At 36.6% G+C, this 22,157-nt stretch overlaps 1 protein-coding gene across 11 annotated transcripts in view; it reads right to left on the bottom strand.

Moving 5' to 3' along the window:
- The window catches only part of ROBO2 (roundabout guidance receptor 2), a 475,778-nt gene that overhangs the window by 83,153 nt on the left and 370,468 nt on the right, over positions 1-22,157 (bottom strand). For all 11 annotated transcript variants that reach the window (XM_055802479.1, XM_055802483.1, XM_055802482.1 and 8 more), the window contains exons 9-14: positions 19,299-19,470; positions 12,774-12,979; positions 8,597-8,678; positions 7,730-7,895; positions 5,892-6,058; positions 1,849-1,970 (exon numbers count right to left, since the gene is read on the bottom strand). In XM_055802479.1, coding sequence (XP_055658454.1) covers positions 1,849-1,970; positions 5,892-6,058; positions 7,730-7,895; positions 8,597-8,678; positions 12,774-12,979; positions 19,299-19,470 — 915 coding nt within the window. The remainder of the gene's footprint in view (positions 1-1,848; positions 1,971-5,891; positions 6,059-7,729; positions 7,896-8,596; positions 8,679-12,773; positions 12,980-19,298; positions 19,471-22,157) is intronic.

Raw genomic sequence — 22,157 nt, forward strand, 5'->3', positions numbered from 1 at the left:
TCCTTTTGTATGATAGTTATACTATCTAACCATTTTATATTAATAGTGTGGACTTTATTCTCTGGATAGAATGGCTTTTTTCCTAGAGACTATGGTTAATTAATTGGTTTTGTTCTGGTTGCTGGAAAGTTTCTAATTAGCTGTTTCAAAAGTCTTTTTTTGTGTGTCTTTCTTCCCTCGGGCAATTCTGTAATGTCCCTACAGAGGCCTGTATACTTGTCAGGTGGCATGGGGTCACTGCTTTGAGGGATCTTCCAAATAAACTGATGTGCATAGCATCCCTAACAATTTACCTTTACCTTACCATGCTCTGTTCACTCATCTGCTCTGTAGGGGCACCAAGAGACTCCTTCAGATAGATAAGATATGCGCACACCCATAGATAGGTATATATAAACACAGAAACATAAACAAATATATATATTTCCTTCCGATATAATGACATGGATTACATTGCATAAAACTGATTCTCTTTATACTGGGGCTTCCTTTTGCAGTATATGCTAAAGCAAGGGCAAGCCTATGAAACTGTATTTTTGAGAGCTGTCACACCCAAGAAAGGACTTGAAGGAGCATCACACAGGTGTGATCCAGGTTTATAATTACTGGCTGCTAACATCTGAAGTTTCTAAACTAACTGACCCATCTGCTTGGGCAAAAGGGTTTGCTGCAAAAGTTTGTCAGCCTCTCCTGGAGTTACGTAGCTGAAACAGACGGCAATTTTAGAAAGACAGTCATCTATGGCAAAATGCAATGACACATTTCCTAAATAATCTTCTACGAAAGAGAAATTTATGGGTTCCCCTATTTATTCTAATCTGCCCCCCACCCATTGAAATCTGTCAGAACAAGGATGGTGCATAAGCCCCCGTAAATATGGCTGAGTTGTGCAAACCCAACAGTAATCCTTATAATACACAATTTATCACCACACTTATCTCCTGTTGTATAATCCCCTGTACACATTAACCTCTTAGCAATATTACATGTAGAAGAACCCCCCCTGAATATTGTGACTACCCCTTTAGCAGAATTCATCCTATATAATACAACTCTTTCAGTGATATGCAATGCAGTACTGTTTCTCTCACTCTTCCACCCATGGCTTTCCTTCCTCTGGGGCAGATGCTCCAAACTCTCTCCTCCTACTGTTACAAATCCTTTCCTTCAAGCCTCAGGAAGGGCAACATAGCATTTTGTAAGCCAAACACTATATCAGAAATTCCACCCAGTAGTTTGAGCCCTGAAATAGAAATGTTGTTAAGTACTGCCAAAAAGATTCTGGTCTTCTATAATGAAAGGATATCCACTGATTGTGGGTAAGGCTTATGCTAGAAAACCAGATGCTACAGAGTGGATCAGGCATCAGGACCACATGCTTCTGACTTCACTACAAGTGCCCTGTAGGAAAGCTATTTTTGCATTTTAGAGTCACCAAATAATAGGGTACTGTCAGAGGTCCCTACGCTTTGGAGTGGGAAGTTCTTTTTCCATACAGAAATGTCATGTTGATATTTAACTTTGATTTTTTTTTTTTTTACACGCACCATAATTAGTCCATAGATAAATTATCCTTTAGATTATGGTATTAACCATATTCATTTTTACGATATTTTTCTAGTCAGACAGCTAGCTTGCTTTGAGCTGAACACTGAAGACTTTGAACCTGTCTGACTTGAAAAAGAAAATAAACCAGACCATTTCATTACCACATTTATATGTCTGTATAATGTTTATCAGAGCACTCACATGGGGGTCAAGGCCGGAGCTTTTCAGGGTAGTAAAAAACTGCAGTGATAAATAGGCAAAAATAAAGTACTGTTAAAGTCATAATAACAGAAGCCTTACTGTCCAGGTGACTTGAACTGTCGTGGGTGTCAGCACAACAGGGTTATGTAGTCGTACAATGACATCTCCCAGTTCTTTCTGGACTTGCCTGTGATCCACACCTTGTGCTGGTGGGCTGATATCTGCCAGACCGGGCACACACATAAAAGCATTATTTTAATGAGAAGAGTAATATAAGGCATCAATAAGAATTACTGAATAGCTTAACAACCTTGTTTAATACCCTTTATAGTACTGTTTCTAAAAGAATACAGTATTAAAGTTTAAATATGAGCTCCAAAGCATATCAAGTAATGCAAACAAACCATTCACCTTTAGCTGCTTAGGAAATAATGAAATATAAAAATGTAAAAATGAGTAGTCAGACTCGATAGCAAAGTTTTCTCAGATCTGGTAAGTGATGAGACATATGCAATATTCACTAGTTCAAAAATACTCAGATAATAATAATGTTGCCCAAATGTCTGAAACCAAATTGTTAGTGTAATTGAAGAAAATGAACAGGTGGGTTGCTTTTTTTTCTTTTTTTCTTTTTCTTACAGCATCCATGACATTAAGTCATTATACGTTTCCAAACTTTCACTAAGCTTCCCCTCCCCACATACCATTCACACATGAAACCAAACACTAAAAATAGCATTTTCTTCTGAAAAGCAGATTTTACCTTTACAAATATAGGTGTTAAAGTCTAGTGCAAATATGAAAAAAAGAGTTAATTTATGAAGCCAAACTGATTCTGATCTAATAAAAGACCAACAAACCACTCTACCATAAACATTTTCTCTTCAAGATTATGCTGAAGATTCCTTCAAATTGTGTTGGGAGATTACTCCTTGCAGTCAAACCTGAAGGAATCTGATCATTTAATATGCATCTATGGAAAACTATGACTCCATCTCCAGCAGCCCATGTGGATCTAGTAACCAGCCCTTAGGGACCACGTTTGGGTTATGCCATTGCGTGAAACTGAATGAAGCTCTATTACCTTTGCTAAACAAGAACTGCAAATACAAAACAGATGTCAGAAAAAGGAGAAGGAGATGTGCAATGTGTCTTTTTCATGGTAGTTCCTGGAAATGATAATCTTCTGTTCCATTGTGCCAAAAGGAGAATGCTGGACTACAGCTGTCACCTAGCTAATATATCACTATAGCACATCCCTTCCCTCCAACTTGGAAATGCAGTTACTTTCCAGGGGCCAGTAAAGTTTGGGTCACTTCAATGGATCCTTCAAAAAGATCTAAGAACGCCAGCCATTATTGGTCAACAGTTACAGATGCCCTGACTATGTCAGTTGTCTATGTGGATTGTGTAATACCTTGTCTAGAAAATTATGCCTATTCAAAGTGACCAAGAAACAGAGACTCAAAATAAAAGAAATTGTACAAAAGGAACTCAGACTGGTTTACAGGATGATAATTTATGCTGCTATCCACAAAAAGTTATGAACCTTGGTACACAATACCTACAGCTACCAATGGTGACATTTTAAGTCAAGTTATCCTATGGTATACAACCAACAGAGTACCTGTGTTCACTCAGTAGAAAAGACATTTCTTCATAGTGTGTTTGTACGAACTGCATGTCATCGTTTTAATGGGACATATATCCAGAAGTAAGGGAATAATATAGGCTAATAAATGGCAAGAAATGAGTATCACAAAGTCCATGTGGAATGGTATTTTCTGGTATGTACAGTTGGAAACATATGCATATGCGATGCTCACAGTATAGTGTCTTGTAATGTCATTTTCACATTACTGGGAGACATGGTGGAAAAGTAGCTGATCTATGTATAAGGATATTGTCAAGTACTGGAATAATAAAATCACTACTCAAGAAAAACTGGCTCAAGAAGCTATATTCTGATCACAATTAAGAGGTCTCAAAATTAAATTGCTTATATATTTTCTCTAACCTCTCTTTTAAAGCTTCCAGTGAACTTAGTGTTAGTCGCTAGTAATTTACATCCCAGGGATAGGATTACATACAGTTTCTTTAAAGTGTTTTATAATATATGGTTTGTTCTGTTAATAATCCAAACAAGAAATCAACTCCTTTCTTAAAGTAATTACAGATTTCTCTGTCCTTATTTGATGTAAGGCACATAAGGTAAATCTTTTGAAAGTACCTGGTTGTCTACTTATAGTCCACTTGTGAAAATATGCATAAAATCCTACTACTTGTATTTGCTATACTTAATACCAGGAAATTAAATGTTTGGCTATTAAAGCCACCACAGACACCTGTTGCAAATTAGTATTATATACCAGTGTTTAGCCGCTTTTTCCTTCCTCCATGGCCACTGTGAATAGGCTTTCTACTGTGTGTCAGCTTCTGTAAGCCTGAATTGAATTCAGGCATAATTAGAAATCACATCAAGACATTATGTTAATTTTCAATTGATTTTATGATTTAATTCTATTAAACTGCAGGCTTGCAAAGAAGCTATAAATCCTGTACATGTCTCAGTGTGCTTGACTGCTAAACAGCTTCTGGAAATGGAAGCTGCAACACATGCTGCAGCTAATTAAAAGACATGTTTTTACTGCAATCAAATTGCTTGTCAGTATGTCAGATACAAAGTCTATACTTGACACTCAAATGCCAAACAAAGTTGTTTTTTTTAACTAGGTCATAAGTTATGCAGACTAACAGGCTGGTGCAACGAACAGCTTGAGTCACCCTATAATAATGGGAGAGTAAGAAAGAGAAGAAAACTTGTGATACTCTGGATAGTCAAGCCATGAAATCCCTGCCCAACTCACTCCAGTTTTTCAAAAAGCAGCTCTGTTTCTCCTTTTACAGCAATGATTATGATTTTGAGGGGATCATTATTAGGGACACATTTATTCAGGAATAGATTGGGAAGAGAGAGAGGCTGGATGTGATGGTTATGTGATAAGGAAATATCACCTTACTCTTGTTTCTCTCTTTCCATCTAGGACCAGCAAAGGACCCAAACCAATGACACATGTTAAAGGCTGACACAGTATGCACTCTCCATGCACATTTTTATAACTGCCATAGACAGAGGATCTCATTCTAAATTAACTGTGAGAGGAACTATTACTTCGAAAAATATATTATTTTTTTTAAAAAAAATTATTAATTCCTGTATTCCAACCTGTTTAACACAGAACTACAATCCTGAATGAAATATTCAAGCAATGGATTGTCAAAGGCAAAAAAAATCCATGCTGTGAAGAGAAATTTGTTTGTGGCAGTTATATGTGGTTTGAGCTTGATGTAATGTCAACAGAATCCAATAGTGAATTCAAGAGCAATGGAGGATCACAGTTATCAATTATATCACCACACTGCAAATGAGGGATTTCACTTCAGCCTTCCCTCTTGGTTTATGTACTGCATTAATAAAAAGAATTCAGAAATCTAGGTATATAAATAGAAGACCCATAGTTTTCTCAGAATAACTTTAAAATAGTCTTAGCATGCAGATGCCTTAATTTACATTAATTTTCGGTCTAAATGTTGGACCAGATTAATCAATACACTACAGATATTTTGTGCAATTCTTTTGATTAAAACTAATGCTGAACACTGTCTGTCTGTCATAAGCACTTGTCATTATAGTATATCACTATTATAACAATGGAGTAGAAGTAAGGACACAGAAAAGATACCGATGAGAGCATGGTATTCAGAGCACTTTTCAGAAACTTTCTAAATATTTCTAAATTTAGAAATCTTTAGGATCTTTCTAAAAAGAAAATTATGCAGAAATGGGTAACTCACATTTACATACAATAGAACCCAGGCATCAAGGAGCGCACCAAGTGTAAGTGAACTGCAAACCTAAAGTTCTACAACATACAAAGGACTACAGAGCTAACGTATCTTTCCTAAGCTCCAGACTAATACAGCAAACATTGGACTATTTTTTATCTTTATAGGTTAAGCTCAATTCATGATTCCTTCAGTCAGAGTGTTAAAGCCAAATGGCCAGACTGACCTACTGGTCAACTCTCAGTTTCTTCTTTCTATTTTAGCTCAAGCATGTAAGCTTTAATAATTACTATTACCTTGTGTTCGGACAGGATCTGACATAGGGCTGGGATCACTCAGACCTTGTGAATTGATAGCTCTCACCATAAACAGGTAGATTGTATTGGGGCGCAGTCCCCTCACAGTGTAGAGAGTGGTCTTCACATGGTTAGCCACCGTTTGCCAGCTATTGCTCACAGATTGACTGCAGTGAGAAGAAGATTAAAGATTATAGACCAATGCAAGAGAAAAAGAAGTTAAAAACCCTCTTCTTGTAACCTTACGTCAAGTCTAAGTATAGGAAAAAGTAGTAAAAGCAAGGTAAAAATAAAAGTATTTGTTTCAGTTAACTCATCAAGACAGGATAAAAAACCCAACACAGCTGTCAAAAGTATTTCTCCTTTCAACAGAAGTAAGCTTTTGTTATCTATATAAAATAAGTACCTGCAAAAGGAAAGTGTGGGAAGCTGTAAAATTGAATTATATATAGGCCAATCCTGAACATAAACCTCAGAAAAGAAAATCCTGTTAAAAAAATAATTTTCTAAACTGCTAAGTAAATTATGTCAATAAATTGTCATTGGAAGGAAGTATTGTCCTTGAACTAAATTCCTACTCAAAGTTACCAAAAATCCCTCTGAAAACATGTAAATGACAGAAGGCATACGAATAGTTTTTCTGTCACTAAATTTTGCACTGGACATCATTATAATTACATTACAATCCACCATATGAAGAGATATTGAGTGATTGTTAAAACAGCTTTTAATGAAAATACCTGGCTTTTGTTACAGATATTGATGGTACGCCATTAAAGCTTATCTAGGGTGAACTATCATAAAAGTTTAAAGAGAAAATTTTATTGTGCTTTGTTGTATAGCATTGATTTAAAAAATCTTTAAAAATATTAAAAGAAAAAAGAAAATGGAAAGCTATGAGTTTCGTGTTGTTTCAATTGTTTAATTCATGTAATGCCTAAAGCGTAAGTTTCAGACCAAAACCAACAATCTGCACATACAGTAATGTTCTTTGCATATTAACATAGCAGAATGAATCATTATCATTATAACTTCTTAAATTTGCATGCATATGATTTTGACAAATTCTTGCACGAATTTTAATTAAAAGATTAATTAAATTATTTGTCATTTGTTGAGCATCTTGATAAGAAAGATATTTAAGTATTTGTTCATTTTTAAGCCAAACTGATACACGGAAATGGTATGGCCCTTGCTGATTTGGAGCCCAGGAGTTCTTTTGTACCATGTATTAAATGCTGCTGTGCGAAAGGTAGCAGTTGGATTTCTCTTCAGCCTCAGGTTGCAGGTGAAATCTGAAATTATCAACACTAGCCTTTTCAGTTAAAAGTTCTAATCTATCTAAACCAGTAAAAAATAGAAATTCTAAGTGCTTTGACTTCTTAATAGGTGCTGCTTTAACAAAAACCAGGAAATGAACTGCAGAGAGGCTTCAGGATTACCCATTTATTTTCAGATTATTTGTACTATGATAGTCAAACTAATACTGGCCCAAAGGATTTAATCTGCAACATTCCCACAGGAGACTCTCACTGATCACCAATGCTAAGGGAAAAGTAACAAATAATGACTGCATTGTCCTGTTATATTCCTGTTGACCTGAAGAAATAGTTAGATGCTTCTCTAATTAATCACTTAGAAAAAAGTGATAAATTAAAAAAAAAATAATCAATATTAAAAATAAGAAGCAATGCCTGCCACAGCAGCTGAGTCTTTTAATGAACTTCTAATGATACATGTAGAGTCCAAAAGAACACTGCAACACCAGGAGAACAGCTGGTACCAAGGTTTAAGCAAAACTAGAAAAGAAGGAGATTGAACTGGAATAATTCACATACCTAAAAGCCTCAATGATATATGCACTAGCTGGTAGGCTTCCAGGGGTCCCTGGTTGCCAGGACAGGGTGACACTGTTCTTGGTAACATCAGTGACCTGAGGTTTGGATGGTGGCCCAGGAAGGTCATTTATATCGTAATTTTTACTGACTGTTGCTCCACCAGATTCTGCGAGAGGCAAATACAAAACAATTACTTTTTGTAATTTTTTGATTGTATAAATTTGAGCAAAGTAGATTAAAAGGATAAAAGTGCCAAAAATCTGCAAAATCAGCATAACCAAAGTTCTTAATCTGTAAAGAATAAATTGGATTACCACATATTTTGGGATGAAGAGCTGTCATTCTTTAGGTACATACTGAAAGAAAAAAACTGAAAAACTCAAAAGATTATATAGAAATACATTTTAAAAAATAAAAAAGAAAAGAAAGAGCATCAGAAAACCCCAGCTTTGCTGGAATGTACATAAAATACTAAAAATTCAGTTACTAGAAGGTTGAGAAAATTCCTATATCCAGATCAACTGCAGTACTCAGAGAGCACGCTGGGCTTTGATAGGTCTCTGTGTAGGCATCACAGTTTTCTTGCCTAAACCAGTTACTGGATGAATCTGCAGTTTATTACTATTCCTGTTTAGCAGAGTTACGGCATACCGCTGTCACTGGAGACAAATACAGACTGTTGCAACATCAATGGGCATTTGAAGATAGTAGCAATGAAATACAAGGTGTGTGAAGGACCCTCCCACCTAAAATTTCTCCATCTCAATCCCAGAATTCCTAGAACAGATTATTTGACTCAGACTCCTCTAATATAGTCTACGTTTTCATTTTGTGCCAACTGAAACAGAGTCCCTGGACATTTCTTACCTGTCACCTCTAGCACAGCACTCCAAGATGTCTCCCCACTGGAACTTGTAGCAACGCACGTGTAAGTCCCAGTATCAGACAGCTAGACATAAAAAAAAAACCAAAACCAAAAAACACAAAAAAACAAAAAAACAAAACAAAACAAAAACAAACCCAAAGACCAGTTAAGAGCCATTTTAACAACCTTTTAGAATCAACTGACTGAGTTTACCCTAATTTTATTTTTCTAAATGTTTCTTGGTAAAAAGGACTTAGCCTACATTTTATGCCAGACTAGAGGGCACCAGATGTTTTCAATCAATCATTTAATGGTGGCTTACTTTTAGAGAAGTATAATAAGATTACCTGCTTCTAATACTATTCTAATTCTAATTTTCATATTGTTATTGGTACCAGTACAGCATATAAGTGCTACAGAATGGATGTTTTAGACAGTGCCAATCTTTGTATTGGTTACAACAAATGCAGGTGAAATCATTAACTTCTCAGAGGATAAAAGCTCACGATTCATTATCTCATGATGATCTAGAGATACAGTCCTAGTGCCACGAAGGCTGTTACATCTTAGACCCTTATGGCAGATGAATTAATTTCATTACAGGCCACTACACATACAAATATTGTTGCTGAGACTTTAACGGTGGTTCTCTCCACACATAAATTCCTCCAAGCAATTTGCAAAGGACAAAATTAAATTGGATCCTACACCATGCTTACCTTTCTTCTGTTTCACATGGGATTTTATTTCAGGCTTGCAAGGCACTTTGGTAGCAAAAAAAATTACGCATTGGTATAAAACTACTGTGATTCACTTGTCAGTTCATATATTTCAAATTTATTTGGGGAAACCATTTTGAATTATATTGTCAATATTAATCTCACTGCTGTATAAACTGTTCTACTGGAAAATTTGCCAAGGGTTTTGGTATTCCTTCCTTAAATTTAAAGTACAGATTTCTGAGACAGGAACTAGTGAGGACTACAGAGGGTAACTTTACAAAGCACAAAGTATATTGAGGAGCCCTTCTACCACTATGTATAAAGCAAGGTAATCTGGAAATGGAAGGAGAAGAGGGAGAGTGCTGACTCGAGTGATAGAGGAGAAGAATTATATTCACCATCAGATGACTTGATGGAAATAGAACTGCATCCAAGAAGCTTTATTGGACTTTAAGGAATTGTAATGGGTTTTCTGCTAAATGCAGATCGGCACTATAGCATATGTGCTTGTACCTCACTCTTCAAGAAGAACATGAAGGCAAATAAGTGAGATGCTCTTTAGATTACTTGTTGATATATTATTTAATTGATTTTCAACTTTGTCATGTTTGAATTTTGTTGGTGTTTTCTTCTGATACACTGGGACTGCAGTGTACCATTCTTAGGGGCTGGAAGCAACTGATTAAAACCCCTTCAATTGTCTGAATGACCATAATTTGCATTTCAGGGGATGTTTTTTTCCATGAAACACAAGCAATAATTAAACCTCTCTGACAGTGGCTCAGAGACTCAAAATATCAAGGTACTGCTAATGAAATGAGAAAGACTCCTGAAAGGAGACAGATTTTCCAGAGGACAGAGCTTTATAGCATTCTGAAATAGTGTTTTATTTTTTCTTCTTCTGAGCTTTTATAAAATATACAATTCTTCATTATGTGATAATGGAGAATATTTCTCAAGGCTATGGTTTCAACTTCATTTGCGTACTACTGTGACAGATGGTGTATGGCTTACTCAATGAAGTATGTGGTATACACAACAGAGTAACTTGCAGAAGGCAAACTCAACATACAAAGCAAGCTGGAGATATGCTGCCTCTTGCAAGTTATGGTGAATTATCTAACTTCCAGACTGTGGAGGGATTAGATACAGACATAGCGTATTGATAATTCAATTATTTATACATTTTTTGTGGTATGAAAAAAGCAATAGGGGAGGTGAATGGAAAATCTTTGCTATTCAGTAAAGGAAACAGTTTTCTTCCTTAGTTAATGCAGGTGTCTAAATCTGGTGGGGTACAATTCTATGGAGCAGAAGGCAGTTTTCTGTCAGTGTCGACCTGTCTGAAAGGGTACTAAGTGATGTATGCGAGTTTTCAGTTGCCTTCCTCAGAGCAACTGGGAAGATTGGCTCCTCAGAAAAATCTCTAGGTTCATGTTTACGACTGTGGCCTGCCGTTCACTGTGACTGCTGCAGACTCCTGAATAATGTGATTTACACACACAAAGAGAATTACAGAGCAGAAGAGGGTGGTCTCAAAGGTTTAAAGAGTAATGGCTTCTCTTTCGCTGCATCTTGAGATCTTTAACGATTGTAACAGTGATTATTATTTGTGAAGGGAAGAAAAGGATGAGGACATGTGGGTGGTAAATATTATTTTACTTTGAACTTTGGTTTGTAAGTGTACTTGGACATATTTCACGGCCATTTTTTACTTAGGCAGTTGCTAGTCTTTGCTCAGGTAGACTTGAGAGAAAAGTTAAACATTCCAGATTTAAATCCTTATTTGATTGATAAAAATTGCAAGGTACAGGAGAAATCTGGGTTTTATGGTTGTGGTTTTTATTCTTAAGTCTGAGTCAAACAGTGCACATTACTGTAATCAAGGGGTTTATAAAAAATGTCTTTCTAAGCCTTTAAGGAAAATTGGTTACTAGTGAATAAGCCACTTAAGGATCAATAAAAGCTTCATGTCTTTCAAAACCACACTCACTACTAATACTGTATTCTTCTCCCCTTGCAAGCAATTTTTTTTCTTCCGTTTACAGACCTTGTGCCTCTAACAGCGAGATTAATGCGCTGACACGATTCAGAACCAATTTCATTGTTTGCATAGCTGCATGCAGACAGGTATCCCAGGAGCTTCTGCCTCATGGACACTCCACAGAAGCCCATCATCAATGCCTGAAAGTTTGTTTGAAATCACTAAGCTTCCACCTTTAATTGCTGCTTTCTAAAACTACTGGGGAATCTTGACTATTCAAGCGCACTCTTTAATCCAGCTCTACAGGAAAAATGCATTAACCTTCATGGCCTAAACCTGCCTTCAGCCCAGGGAGGAAGGATAAATTGTTTACTCAAGGAAAGCTAGCATAAATTTTTTAATAAATTCCATTTTGTTCTAAGGAAGTTAACTATTCATCTACGATCACTGATGAGATGGTATCAGGAAACAAAGCTGCTCTTTATGTATTGTCCTCGGTAGCTATGTTTATTGACTTCTTTTGGAAGGCAAAGCTCAGTGCACAAAATTCTGCTAATGAAATTAGAAGGTTTCTGAAGTAGTCTTTAAGATCTTGACAAATAATTACATTTGCCTTACTATTTTTCCTTATACATGCTTGTCCACTCCACATACACACAAAAAATTATGCATTTTTATCTTTGACAGGGAAAAATTAAAAGGCCAAACAAAGATTGGTGATGCAATGTTTATCAACAAAATCTGACATTATGCTGTTTGGAATATTATGAGTTCATTGTACTTTTCAGATCTCACATGTCAAAATGTAAATATTATGAGAGGCATTTCGTTTTGAATAGCAATCCCTCTGCATATAACTGCATGTATGTTACAGTATTAGTTGTCTTCTGCCTGCAGCCTGATGGAACATCTATGGCAAGCGTAACAGTGGAATAAATCAGACAGCTTAAGACGGCCAAGACTCATTGATGAAGAAAGCACACAGCCAAACCCTGTTGAACTCCAGAATCAATTGCTAGCACAATAGCTCCTTGGAAAATTACGATCAGGTGTTGAAAATGAACTGCTCTGAATTCTAACAGAGACAACAGGCCAATGGCTTCATGGTAAGACTGACTGAAGAGATAAGGAAGGCCTGTCCTTTGACAGGTCTATCCATCCCCAACTTATGTTTTATTGCAACATACGTAAGAGTTTAAATATCAATTCCCTTTTTAGGAAAGTCAAATAAAAATATCTGATGCTAATTTGGCTCTTCTCTACCCATTCCCCCCCCCCTTCCCCCTTCTCTGCACAATCTCTTCTCAAAGAATGAAATAGGAGGTGACCTGGTGAGAATTTCACAGTAAAAGAGACAAGTTAATTTTGAAGACAACAGACACCAAGACAGCAAAGCTGCCTGAGGTGCACACCAACAGCTCCAAGATTAGCCGTGTACCACTTGTAGCACTTGTATTGTTAACTGCTACTCACCCGCAGAGTTTTAATCTGAAGTGTCCCCTGATCCTGTATGGATGTTCGAGGGTCTCTGCCCAGGAAGGTGAATCCTTCTTTTAACCAGCTGATGACAGGAAGGGGGTCACCGGTTGCCTTGCACTTCAGCAAAGCTGTCCCATCCACTGCCAGAGTCTGATTGACGGGCCCCTGGAGGATGATGGGTGGAGGCCTATCTGTCAAGACTAAACAGCAACACAGACATTGGCATCCACACTTCTCACCATCCTCTGCTGCAGCTAACCCTTTCTTTGTCATAGTACCAATTTTAAAAGTCTGGTTTAAGTTAGCCTTTAAAAGGCTAAAAACGTTATTTTTGGAAGACCCATAGATACAGGTTAACGATTAATTGGTATATTTGAAAAGCATTTTTGTAGGAATTTCATTTCACCACTGTGATATAACACTTAGATATAGAAACTTCTTTTAGCAAAGATCATCAGACACATATGATTAAGATAGGATGAAATTACGACCTTGATCCAGAATAGAATTGAGGTACATCTCTTATTTTTTCTTATTTAGGAAAGCACGTTTAATGTCACATTTAATCAAGATGTGCTTAATTACTTACCTGATTTGGGGCCTAAAAGAGAAAATCTTTTAAAGTTCAAAGTGAAGCACTGTAGCTATTCTAGCGCGGGTACCAACCACAGTCCCCATTCATGCTCAACTTAAAAGTTTTCATCAGTAAAAGCATCTAACAATGGTTTTTTTTCAGAATCTGAGTGATCTAAATAACTGTACCACTTCTTCCAGTGGAGAAAAGTTCAAATGCAATCAAGCTATTTAACAGCATACTTATCAAATAATTTCACCGTCTTTTAAAGCCATGATCTGTCTTAATTATTCTCCCCTAATAACTTACATTTCCATGCTTGAAATACTTCTTAAAGGACCCAGTAACCAGTGAGCAAGTACATGGCTGCATATAAACCTCATTCCATGACCAATGGGATATCTTAAAGATTTGGTAAAATGCTCATGTTTGCTTTTCTTGAAATACCAACTTTTTATAAATAATTCTGCTGTTGAACCTATTCTGTGAGCCATCTGTTAAGCAGCAAAATATAACTCTTTGTTTCTAAAGAATGCATTTATACAAGTGAATGTGAAATACTTGCATATAAACACAGCTATGACTCCTGCATAAAATCAGTATAACAGAACTGAGAGTTCTTTTTTATATGCTTACCTGCCACGCTGCCGCTGTTTTAAATCTTTGAACAATGGAAGAATTACATGACTGGTATTAAATAGTGTAACAGGCAGGATCAGCTCCTAAACCAGTGTAAATTAGCCTGCCTCCACTGATGTCAATTGAATTTGAATCATTTATTCTAGCTGAGAATCTGTTTCATTATAGTCCATACACAACACCTGACTAACAATGCAGGGAAAATAAATTATTGCAAAGCAATATGGTCTCTGTTATATTTGAGCTGTTTAAGATGCAAACTTCTGGACCCTTCAACAGATCCAACATGCTTTCATTATGCTATCTAATAAATAAAAATACTAGGGAGGTGTAAATAATAAAATAATTGTTTCTGAAATTTTAATGTTGCAAATATACTAACGACCTTCTTTTGTTAACAAGATACACAAAGGATAGACTCGTTAGTATTAGTAGCACCTTGGAGTGTGAGTTCATCACATTTATTGAAATTGAAACTGAAAATAGAAAGCAAATACAGATTATTTATTAACATCAGAATGTGAAAGCTGTTTTGGAAATTCTGAAATATCACCCACTGAACTCAGAGATTGGACAGAAACCACTATATTACATGAAAAGAGAAAATTGAATGCATTTTCACCTTGCTATGAAATTTTTTATCTTATTAAGGTTCTTTGTGACTACACAGTTCAGCCATTTGGTGAAATAAAAATTGATCTCAGCTCATACATACTATCTGCATACCTGCAGCACAAGTATAGTCAAATGAAAACTTAGCTGTGCAAGTTTTCCTTTGGAGTCAATGTAAAACAGCAAATCTCAGTTTTCTAGGTAGCTAAAAACTAAGGAGAAATCATTACTTAAGTTGGTGACCCACTGCAGTTATTTGCTGCATCTAATTGCCTTTCATATGTGTAGCAATGTAGGTATTTTCAAAACCTACTGCATTACAGATATTGTTCTTTGGCATGTAATTAGTTTTTTTACAGCCCAAATGAGAGGCTCATAATCCTTTAAATAGCTCTGATCAATAGTGTAATTGAAAGTCTCCTGGCCAGAAGGAATCTTCATTTTCAAGGGTGTTATGGGTGAAAGACCACTACAGGTTTCCATGACACTGAGGCTAAAGGTTAAATGAACACTTAGGGTTTCCACTGATCTGTGAACGACTGTATTGTCTTCACAACTATGACTTGTAAATCTTCTCTAAAACGTGTATACCTACTACAGGGTTTCCTCATTACTAAGGATCCAAAATTCGGCTAGAAGTTTAAAAAGAGATATCATAAGCATTCTTGGAGGACAGAGAGATAATGAAAAATATCCATAAAAAGGTTGGGGGTTTTGTTATTTTATCTTACAACTTTTTATTTTTTAATTTAAATTTTACATTCTTTTCTCCTAGAAGGAAACATTCCACAGAAATATTTTGTGTGGCTAAAATATATTTGCATAGTAAAAGATAAATTGATTTAAAAATTAATTTAACTTAAAAAAAATGGGTTTTAAACTATTTACCAGGGACCATACATTCACATATTCTGGTAACTGAAAAATTATCAGATCCCTTTTGTGATAAAATGCAGCTTAAATTTTGAGCTGAGTACCAGAAAAGAACAAATTACTTTTGTTAATGAGCAGTTTATTCACTACAAATGCAATTTAGATCAACTGAAACGGTGTTTAAATTTTGGGTGGAATTTGGTCAACTTACAACAGGAAATTAAAATAAGAGAAAGATAACATGAAGCCTTTACTTTGGCACTTCCAAAATCAACGTTTCAGAAGATTTCTGATGAATTAATGGGGAAAATCTGACAGAAGTCACGAAAATCTTGTGATGAACACTAGTACGAGAGGGCAGGGTACTCTTCTGAGAGCTGGAAAAGCAGAGACCAATCCTTCCCCTGCCTTCTTTGTGAAAGCTTCACAGGAGGCTGTGACGTTGTTCTGAACATCCCCTGTTTGAAACTGCCACACCGGCTATAAAACTTGTAATACATATTTGGTAAGGGATAAGAATCATGGTGGCCAGATTTGCAGGTGAGTAAACTGTGATACTAACTTCTTTCAGGAGGATTTGAGAGAGACATACCCCAGAATATTCAATAAACCTATAGCAACAAAGCTACAGAGGAGTTTGGGAAAAATACCTCAAGTGCCTATTCCAAATCAGTGGAGAGGGAGATGCTGAGGTATGCTGCCAATTTGTTATCTCTCTTGTCTTTTTTTTCTTTTTTAATATAATCTCTTCTAAATTATTCTTATAGGTCCAGCCTTTTGTTTTCATTCAAAAGCTCAGAAACACGGTATTTTAAATTAATTTAATATCCTAAACCAGTTCATTCTTATGTTGCCAGAAAAATCCATGGCAGGAGTTTAAGCTTGTTCCTCCATCCCAATACTCACCCTAAACAGCAACCGGTGGATAAACTGGGCAAAGTAAACTGATCCTACCATTGAACATGCAGTGGTCAAAATTTTTGTTCATAAATATTAATAATGACTAGATAAGGAGAAATTGAGATCTTCTCCATAACATTCTGTGCATGATGGATATATTTATGGAACAAATTACTAATTGTAAACTATTATTTTTATCTTGAGCACAGACACAGTTAGATGGAAGCACTTGGTTTATTTGCATTATCTGTCATTTTAAGACTGTGAGCTGCATATTCACTTTTGAGTTTGAAAGGATCACTAGGATTGTCTCAATTTAAAAAATTATTTTGCTTTTCCAGATGTGCATTAGAGTGGATTATATGATAGCCTTTCAAGAAAATACAAGATTTGAATTTCAAATATACTGAAGGCTCTCAGCACAGTCCATAATCAGCAAAATTATCACTCAACTCAGCACATTTCATCACAGCTAGTAATCTCTTCTCATGTGAACACTTGAGTTAAAAATATTTCCAGTAAAGACTTGTAAGTGCAAAAATGTAACAACTGAAACACTGCTATATATGGTATAATTAAGCACTTGTTTTTCTGTACATGACATATGTTTTCATTCTGTATTGGAACTTCAATTGGATCTAAATTACTCTGGATCAAACAAAAATGTGTTCAAAATGAAAAAGATGGCTCGCCACTATTATTAAATCATTAACCAAACAGAAAAATTCTGGGCTAGGAAGTAAAACTGAAATCACCAGCCAAAAACTAGAACACTAATGCTTAAGTCTATAGCTAGCATGCACAGTGTTTATCTTTTATTATATTTTTAAAACCATTAGATTACATTCCCCTACTGATAAAAAACATTAGCTTCCGTAACTTCTGCTCAGCATCAACCAAAACAGCTTATTCAGACATTTATGGTTAACTTCCTAACTGAAAGCAATTAAAAAAATATCTGTGATCTAATGAGACATTTATTTTTATAATCTCAGTTCCACGATGTTGTTTTGGCACTTTTCTTCTGACCTCACCTGCCCTTTGACTTAAGGATGTAATGTTATTTCTATAAAGCAACCTTGTATTATTTCATAATGATCATGCTGACAGTGGGTTCTGGAAAGCATTTGAAGAACACAGGCCTGGCATCCCTTGAGCAGCCGAGCCATCAGATAACGCTACCTCTAGCAACATGGAATGCGCACCACCTTTAATCAGAATTAATTGTAGACGAGTTTGGGTTTTAGCAGGGACACTTGACTTGTTAAATAAACTAACAAAAATTCCAAAGAGGTCGACTAGGATTTTTTATTTTTTTTACCCACACAAGAAAGAGTTAAAGATGGACCACAGGCCTTGTCTGTCAAAAGGAAGAAATTCTCATCACTGCTATCCTTGAAACTGATTTGATCCACTCAGCCCCTGTTGCAGTAAATCTGTACAGCATCAGCCGGTGCAACCATTAACAGCTCAATGTCCTCTTAGCCAATGTTTGTGTGGGCTATTTATTCCAGTCACAGTCATGGCACTGAATCAGGCAGCACTATAGACAGATATTAAAAAATACTGCCTTTCCATTAATTTTAAATGACCTTTTAATCTACATTTAAATTTGAACTGAATGAAAATGCATCATTTTGTCATAGACCATGAGAGAAAGGACTTAAAAATATTGCAGAGCGAAGGTTAGCCTTTAGTCTCCAGAAACTACTTTACAGAAAAGCAATGTGCTTGTAAAGATGCAAGGATAAGGTAGAAATTATCTCCCCTTGTCATAAAAATATAGACAGCTTTTGGAAAACAAAGAAAAGGCATCAAATTAATGCTCAAACCTCTATAACATGAGCCTGAACCTCTCTACCTGTCACTTGTGATGAATATGCTCTTGTGAAAAACTGGATTATTCAGAATTAGACATCTTTTCAAACTTTCATGGTGCAGGCAGGTCTCTAAGGGAACAGTAAAAGTAGACCTTTGCATATAACAACAGTTTTAATGGCAAAAATTCATCAAAGTCTGTCAGGAGATATTTAGTGTGTCAGTTAAGATAAGGAATAATGATGCTCGGGAATGCCACAATCTCCTAGTATAAGAGGAATTCTGTTGTTTTCTTCACTGACATTAAAGGATGTAAACTGCCTTCTATCCACAATGGGATGAAGAAGGATATCAACAGGATTCCTGACATATGAAAAAGATTCATGTTTGTAGGTAGAGTAAGGTAAACTTCAAGACAGGGTAAATTTCAACCCCAAAATCTTGAAATGGAAAACATAAAGATAGATCATGTAGTGCTCTTCCTTTCCTGAAAACTCTTCTCTACCTACATATTTCCATGGCTCTTTTAACACCAAACCATACTGAGAAATTCTTGGAACATAGCTGCGAGAGGTAGGTGCCTTATTCACAAGAGTGAGTAAAAGGCTACATGTTGTAGCTGTTCTAAACTAACAGTACTCCAGTAAGTTCAAGGCAACTGGTTTGATTCAATTAAGCTAAGGACACATCTCCTAATTAGCTGCCTATGGCAATACTGAGGACTGGTGGGAACTAAGACGCATTTTTCTGCACCCCAGTTCACTGCTTTAATCACAAACCTACACTTTCTTCACAATGTTTTTTTTTGCAGTCCTGTCTTAGCTCTAGTGAACCAAGCAGCATCCTTTCCCACCAAGCCTATTCTAAGCTGGCTTGTCCCTTGCTTGCATTGTTAAGGATCTCCAGAGAGCAAGCAAAAGGCAAACTAGACTTCGATGCCTTTTTGGTACTATAAAGAATTGCACAGAGACCCTTATTCATTGTGTTTTCTGTAGAAACTTGTCCACTTACTTGTATGAATTATGTGACCTCCTATGCCTTTATTTACACTGCTTTTAAAATACTTTTGACAGGAAAAGACAATAGGAATTTCTATAGCTCACCATCAGTAACCTCCAGCTGAGCCTTTGCTAAAATGCTTCCAGCAACCGTCAGTGCTTGACAAATGTAGTAGCCTGCATCGGACCGCTGAATGTTGGTAATAGTGAGGTCTCCGGTTGGTGACACTGAATATCTGCTGTTGGGTTGGAGAGGCTGGTTTGGGAAGAGTAGATTCTGCAAAGACAATTAATCTCACATCAATTCAAACCACAAAAGCACCGCTTTTCCCTCAGCTAGAGACACAACGATTTTTCCTAAAAAGCACTACAAACTAGAAGAAAAAGTAAGTATGGTTATGACTTTATGAACGCATCGAGCTAGCTTTCCGTGCCTTGGGCAACTTGCAGTTTAAATTAGAAACAGCCCTTCGACAGCACACAGTGGTGTGTTCTGGCTGGGGGTAGAGGCGATGAAAATTTTTCCAACAATCACACTTGAGTAATTTATATTTGTGACACATTCATCTTCATTCTGAATGCAATTGTAATAATGTACTTAGTTGCCTATTAAATCAGGAGGACACATTACTACAGTAAACATTAGGAAACTAGCAGAAAGAATTGAAACCTGGAGACTTGAGGGAGCACAGCACTATTGTTTGGCTGGGAATATGTTCTGGGCAAAAGCAAAAGTAAGAGTGCAGCACTGAAGGAAAGCTGGGAGGAAGATACAAACAGGTCATAAAGTAGGAGAAGCTGGCATAGCATGAGAGCTTAAAGGAGAGGGAAAAGGAAATGAAAACAGATATACGAAATGAGGAAAGCAGCACGGAGCCTTGAGGGTGAAAAGAAAGGGTATAAATCTGATGTGGAAATCATCAGAGAGAAAAAATAATTTCATGTAGGATAAGACATCAGTTAGCACAAAACAAGGAGATTAGCTTTTGCCTTCAGGCTGGATTGGAGAAAATAGAGATGTCAATAAGAATAACTGGAATGGATGTAGTAGTCATTGCATATGATGGAGAACTGAATCAATCAATAACACAGAAAAGGACCAAAAAGGTTTTAGTGGTGAGGGCTGTGTTTTCAAGGAAAAACTTATACCATCTTACACAGCTCTTGATCTGAATAAAAAAGGAGCAGGAAAAGGGAGGCAATGTGAACAGAAAGGTCAGGAGCATTGCCCAATGAGACAGAAAGGGGAACAGATTAAACAATAATTAAACAACAGTAATTCCAGGGAAATAGGATCTGGCTTTTATGTCAACTCAACTGTCCTCTACAAAAAAAAAACAGTTGTTTGCATCAGGAATATCCCAAAACACTGTTACCACGCTGTGATAAGCTTTCAGTCATTACTGCAGCTCTGTATAACTCTGGTGTTCTTTCTAATGAGAACTCCCTACTAACTTTTAGGCTTGTCTATATGGGCTGAAAATAAAATCTAAAAGTAGAGTAAGGTATTAAATGATTTTTTTGTAGATCTGTTTCTTTAGCAGTAGTCCTGAATGGTTTACAAAAAAATTATTTGGAACTGACAAGCAACAAACTTGGATTTTAAAAAATTCTGCTTTGAAGTGAAGCTCTCACCTTTCTCTGGTTTTGGCAACGCAAGGAGAGATATGCTTTAAATGAGATCTGACACTCCAAATATCCTTATAATTGTATTAACCTACTAGGCTACTTGTCACCCTAGGGTGAGTCTTTTCCCTTACCCCCTTTCGATGTCAATGTTCAAGAAACTTTTCACAACATATTTTTCCTCAAAAATCAATATGCACCCAGTAAACATGTCAGATCCAGTAAGAAAAGGAGTGTGAAAATTATGAAGCAATTTCAGGCTACAGGGCTAAGTGGGTCTCAAGAAATTATCCTGTTTTCTGAATTGCTTGAAAACTTGCAGAATGACCTCTGCCTGGCACAGATACCTACTGATTCAGGGTATTACAAAGACTCCACTAAATTTTATGAGAAAGAGAATGCTGATATGTCTGAGCTTGACTCCATTTATCAGTAATTATACAAAGTGTAAAAAGAAACACAACATACAATACAGTGCAAGGATAAAGCTCCTAATTCTTAAGAGGGAAAAGATCCAGAATTCTCTTTATCACTGCATTGGAAAGGGGAGGCTACCCTTCTGATCTTCAGCATGGGCTTGTTTGTTCTGGAGAGGTACCACATCCCAGTGAATATTCCACACATCAGGAGGAGTTCATCAGTCTCATTACTCCTCCCTTCAAAGACCAGATAAGTATGAATTATAACTTATCCTAAATTACCGTACAACCCCTTTTTAAATGTTTTTACAATTTCACTGGTTTAAATTAGCTGTCAGGTTGCTCATCTGGGTACAGTGGTGGCATGCTGGGTTGCAAACAGGGGGACCAGAGTCATCCCTGATATCATACCACTTAATTTCTCTCAAGGAAGAATTCAATCCAGAGTCTAAAGGTTACACACACCCTACCCTGGTGCATTTCATTGGTGGGCGGCTGTTAGGCTCTGGGGAAAAGGCTACCGAGTACAAAGGACCAGCTGTTTATGCACAAGCTAGCACAAAAGATGACTCAGGAGGGAACAGGTCCTCTCCCTTCCAGCTGGTTGTGCTCAGAAACACAGGATTGAGAAATGGGTTCACAATGAAAAATGCCCTACAATTACTGGAGTGGGCTAACGTGACTACATAACCTTACTCTGAACACTAACAGTGGTGCTGCAAACCGTTTCTTGAGCAAAAGCAGAAGCAAGCCTTATAAAGCCAAGCAACAACTCATAGCCAGGCATGTAAAGGTGCAAAGTCATGTAATTTGGCCAAAATACCATGCAGTATGTATGTGGAAATTCACCTATTCCATGGCATCTCATGGCAAAACCTGGCAAGTTGTATACCAAGACAGCAACACTAACCTGTGCTAC

The sequence above is a fragment of the Falco peregrinus genome, chromosome 4, assembly GCF_023634155.1.
Source record: "Falco peregrinus isolate bFalPer1 chromosome 4, bFalPer1.pri, whole genome shotgun sequence".
Classification (NCBI taxonomy): domain Eukaryota; kingdom Metazoa; phylum Chordata; class Aves; order Falconiformes; family Falconidae; genus Falco; species Falco peregrinus.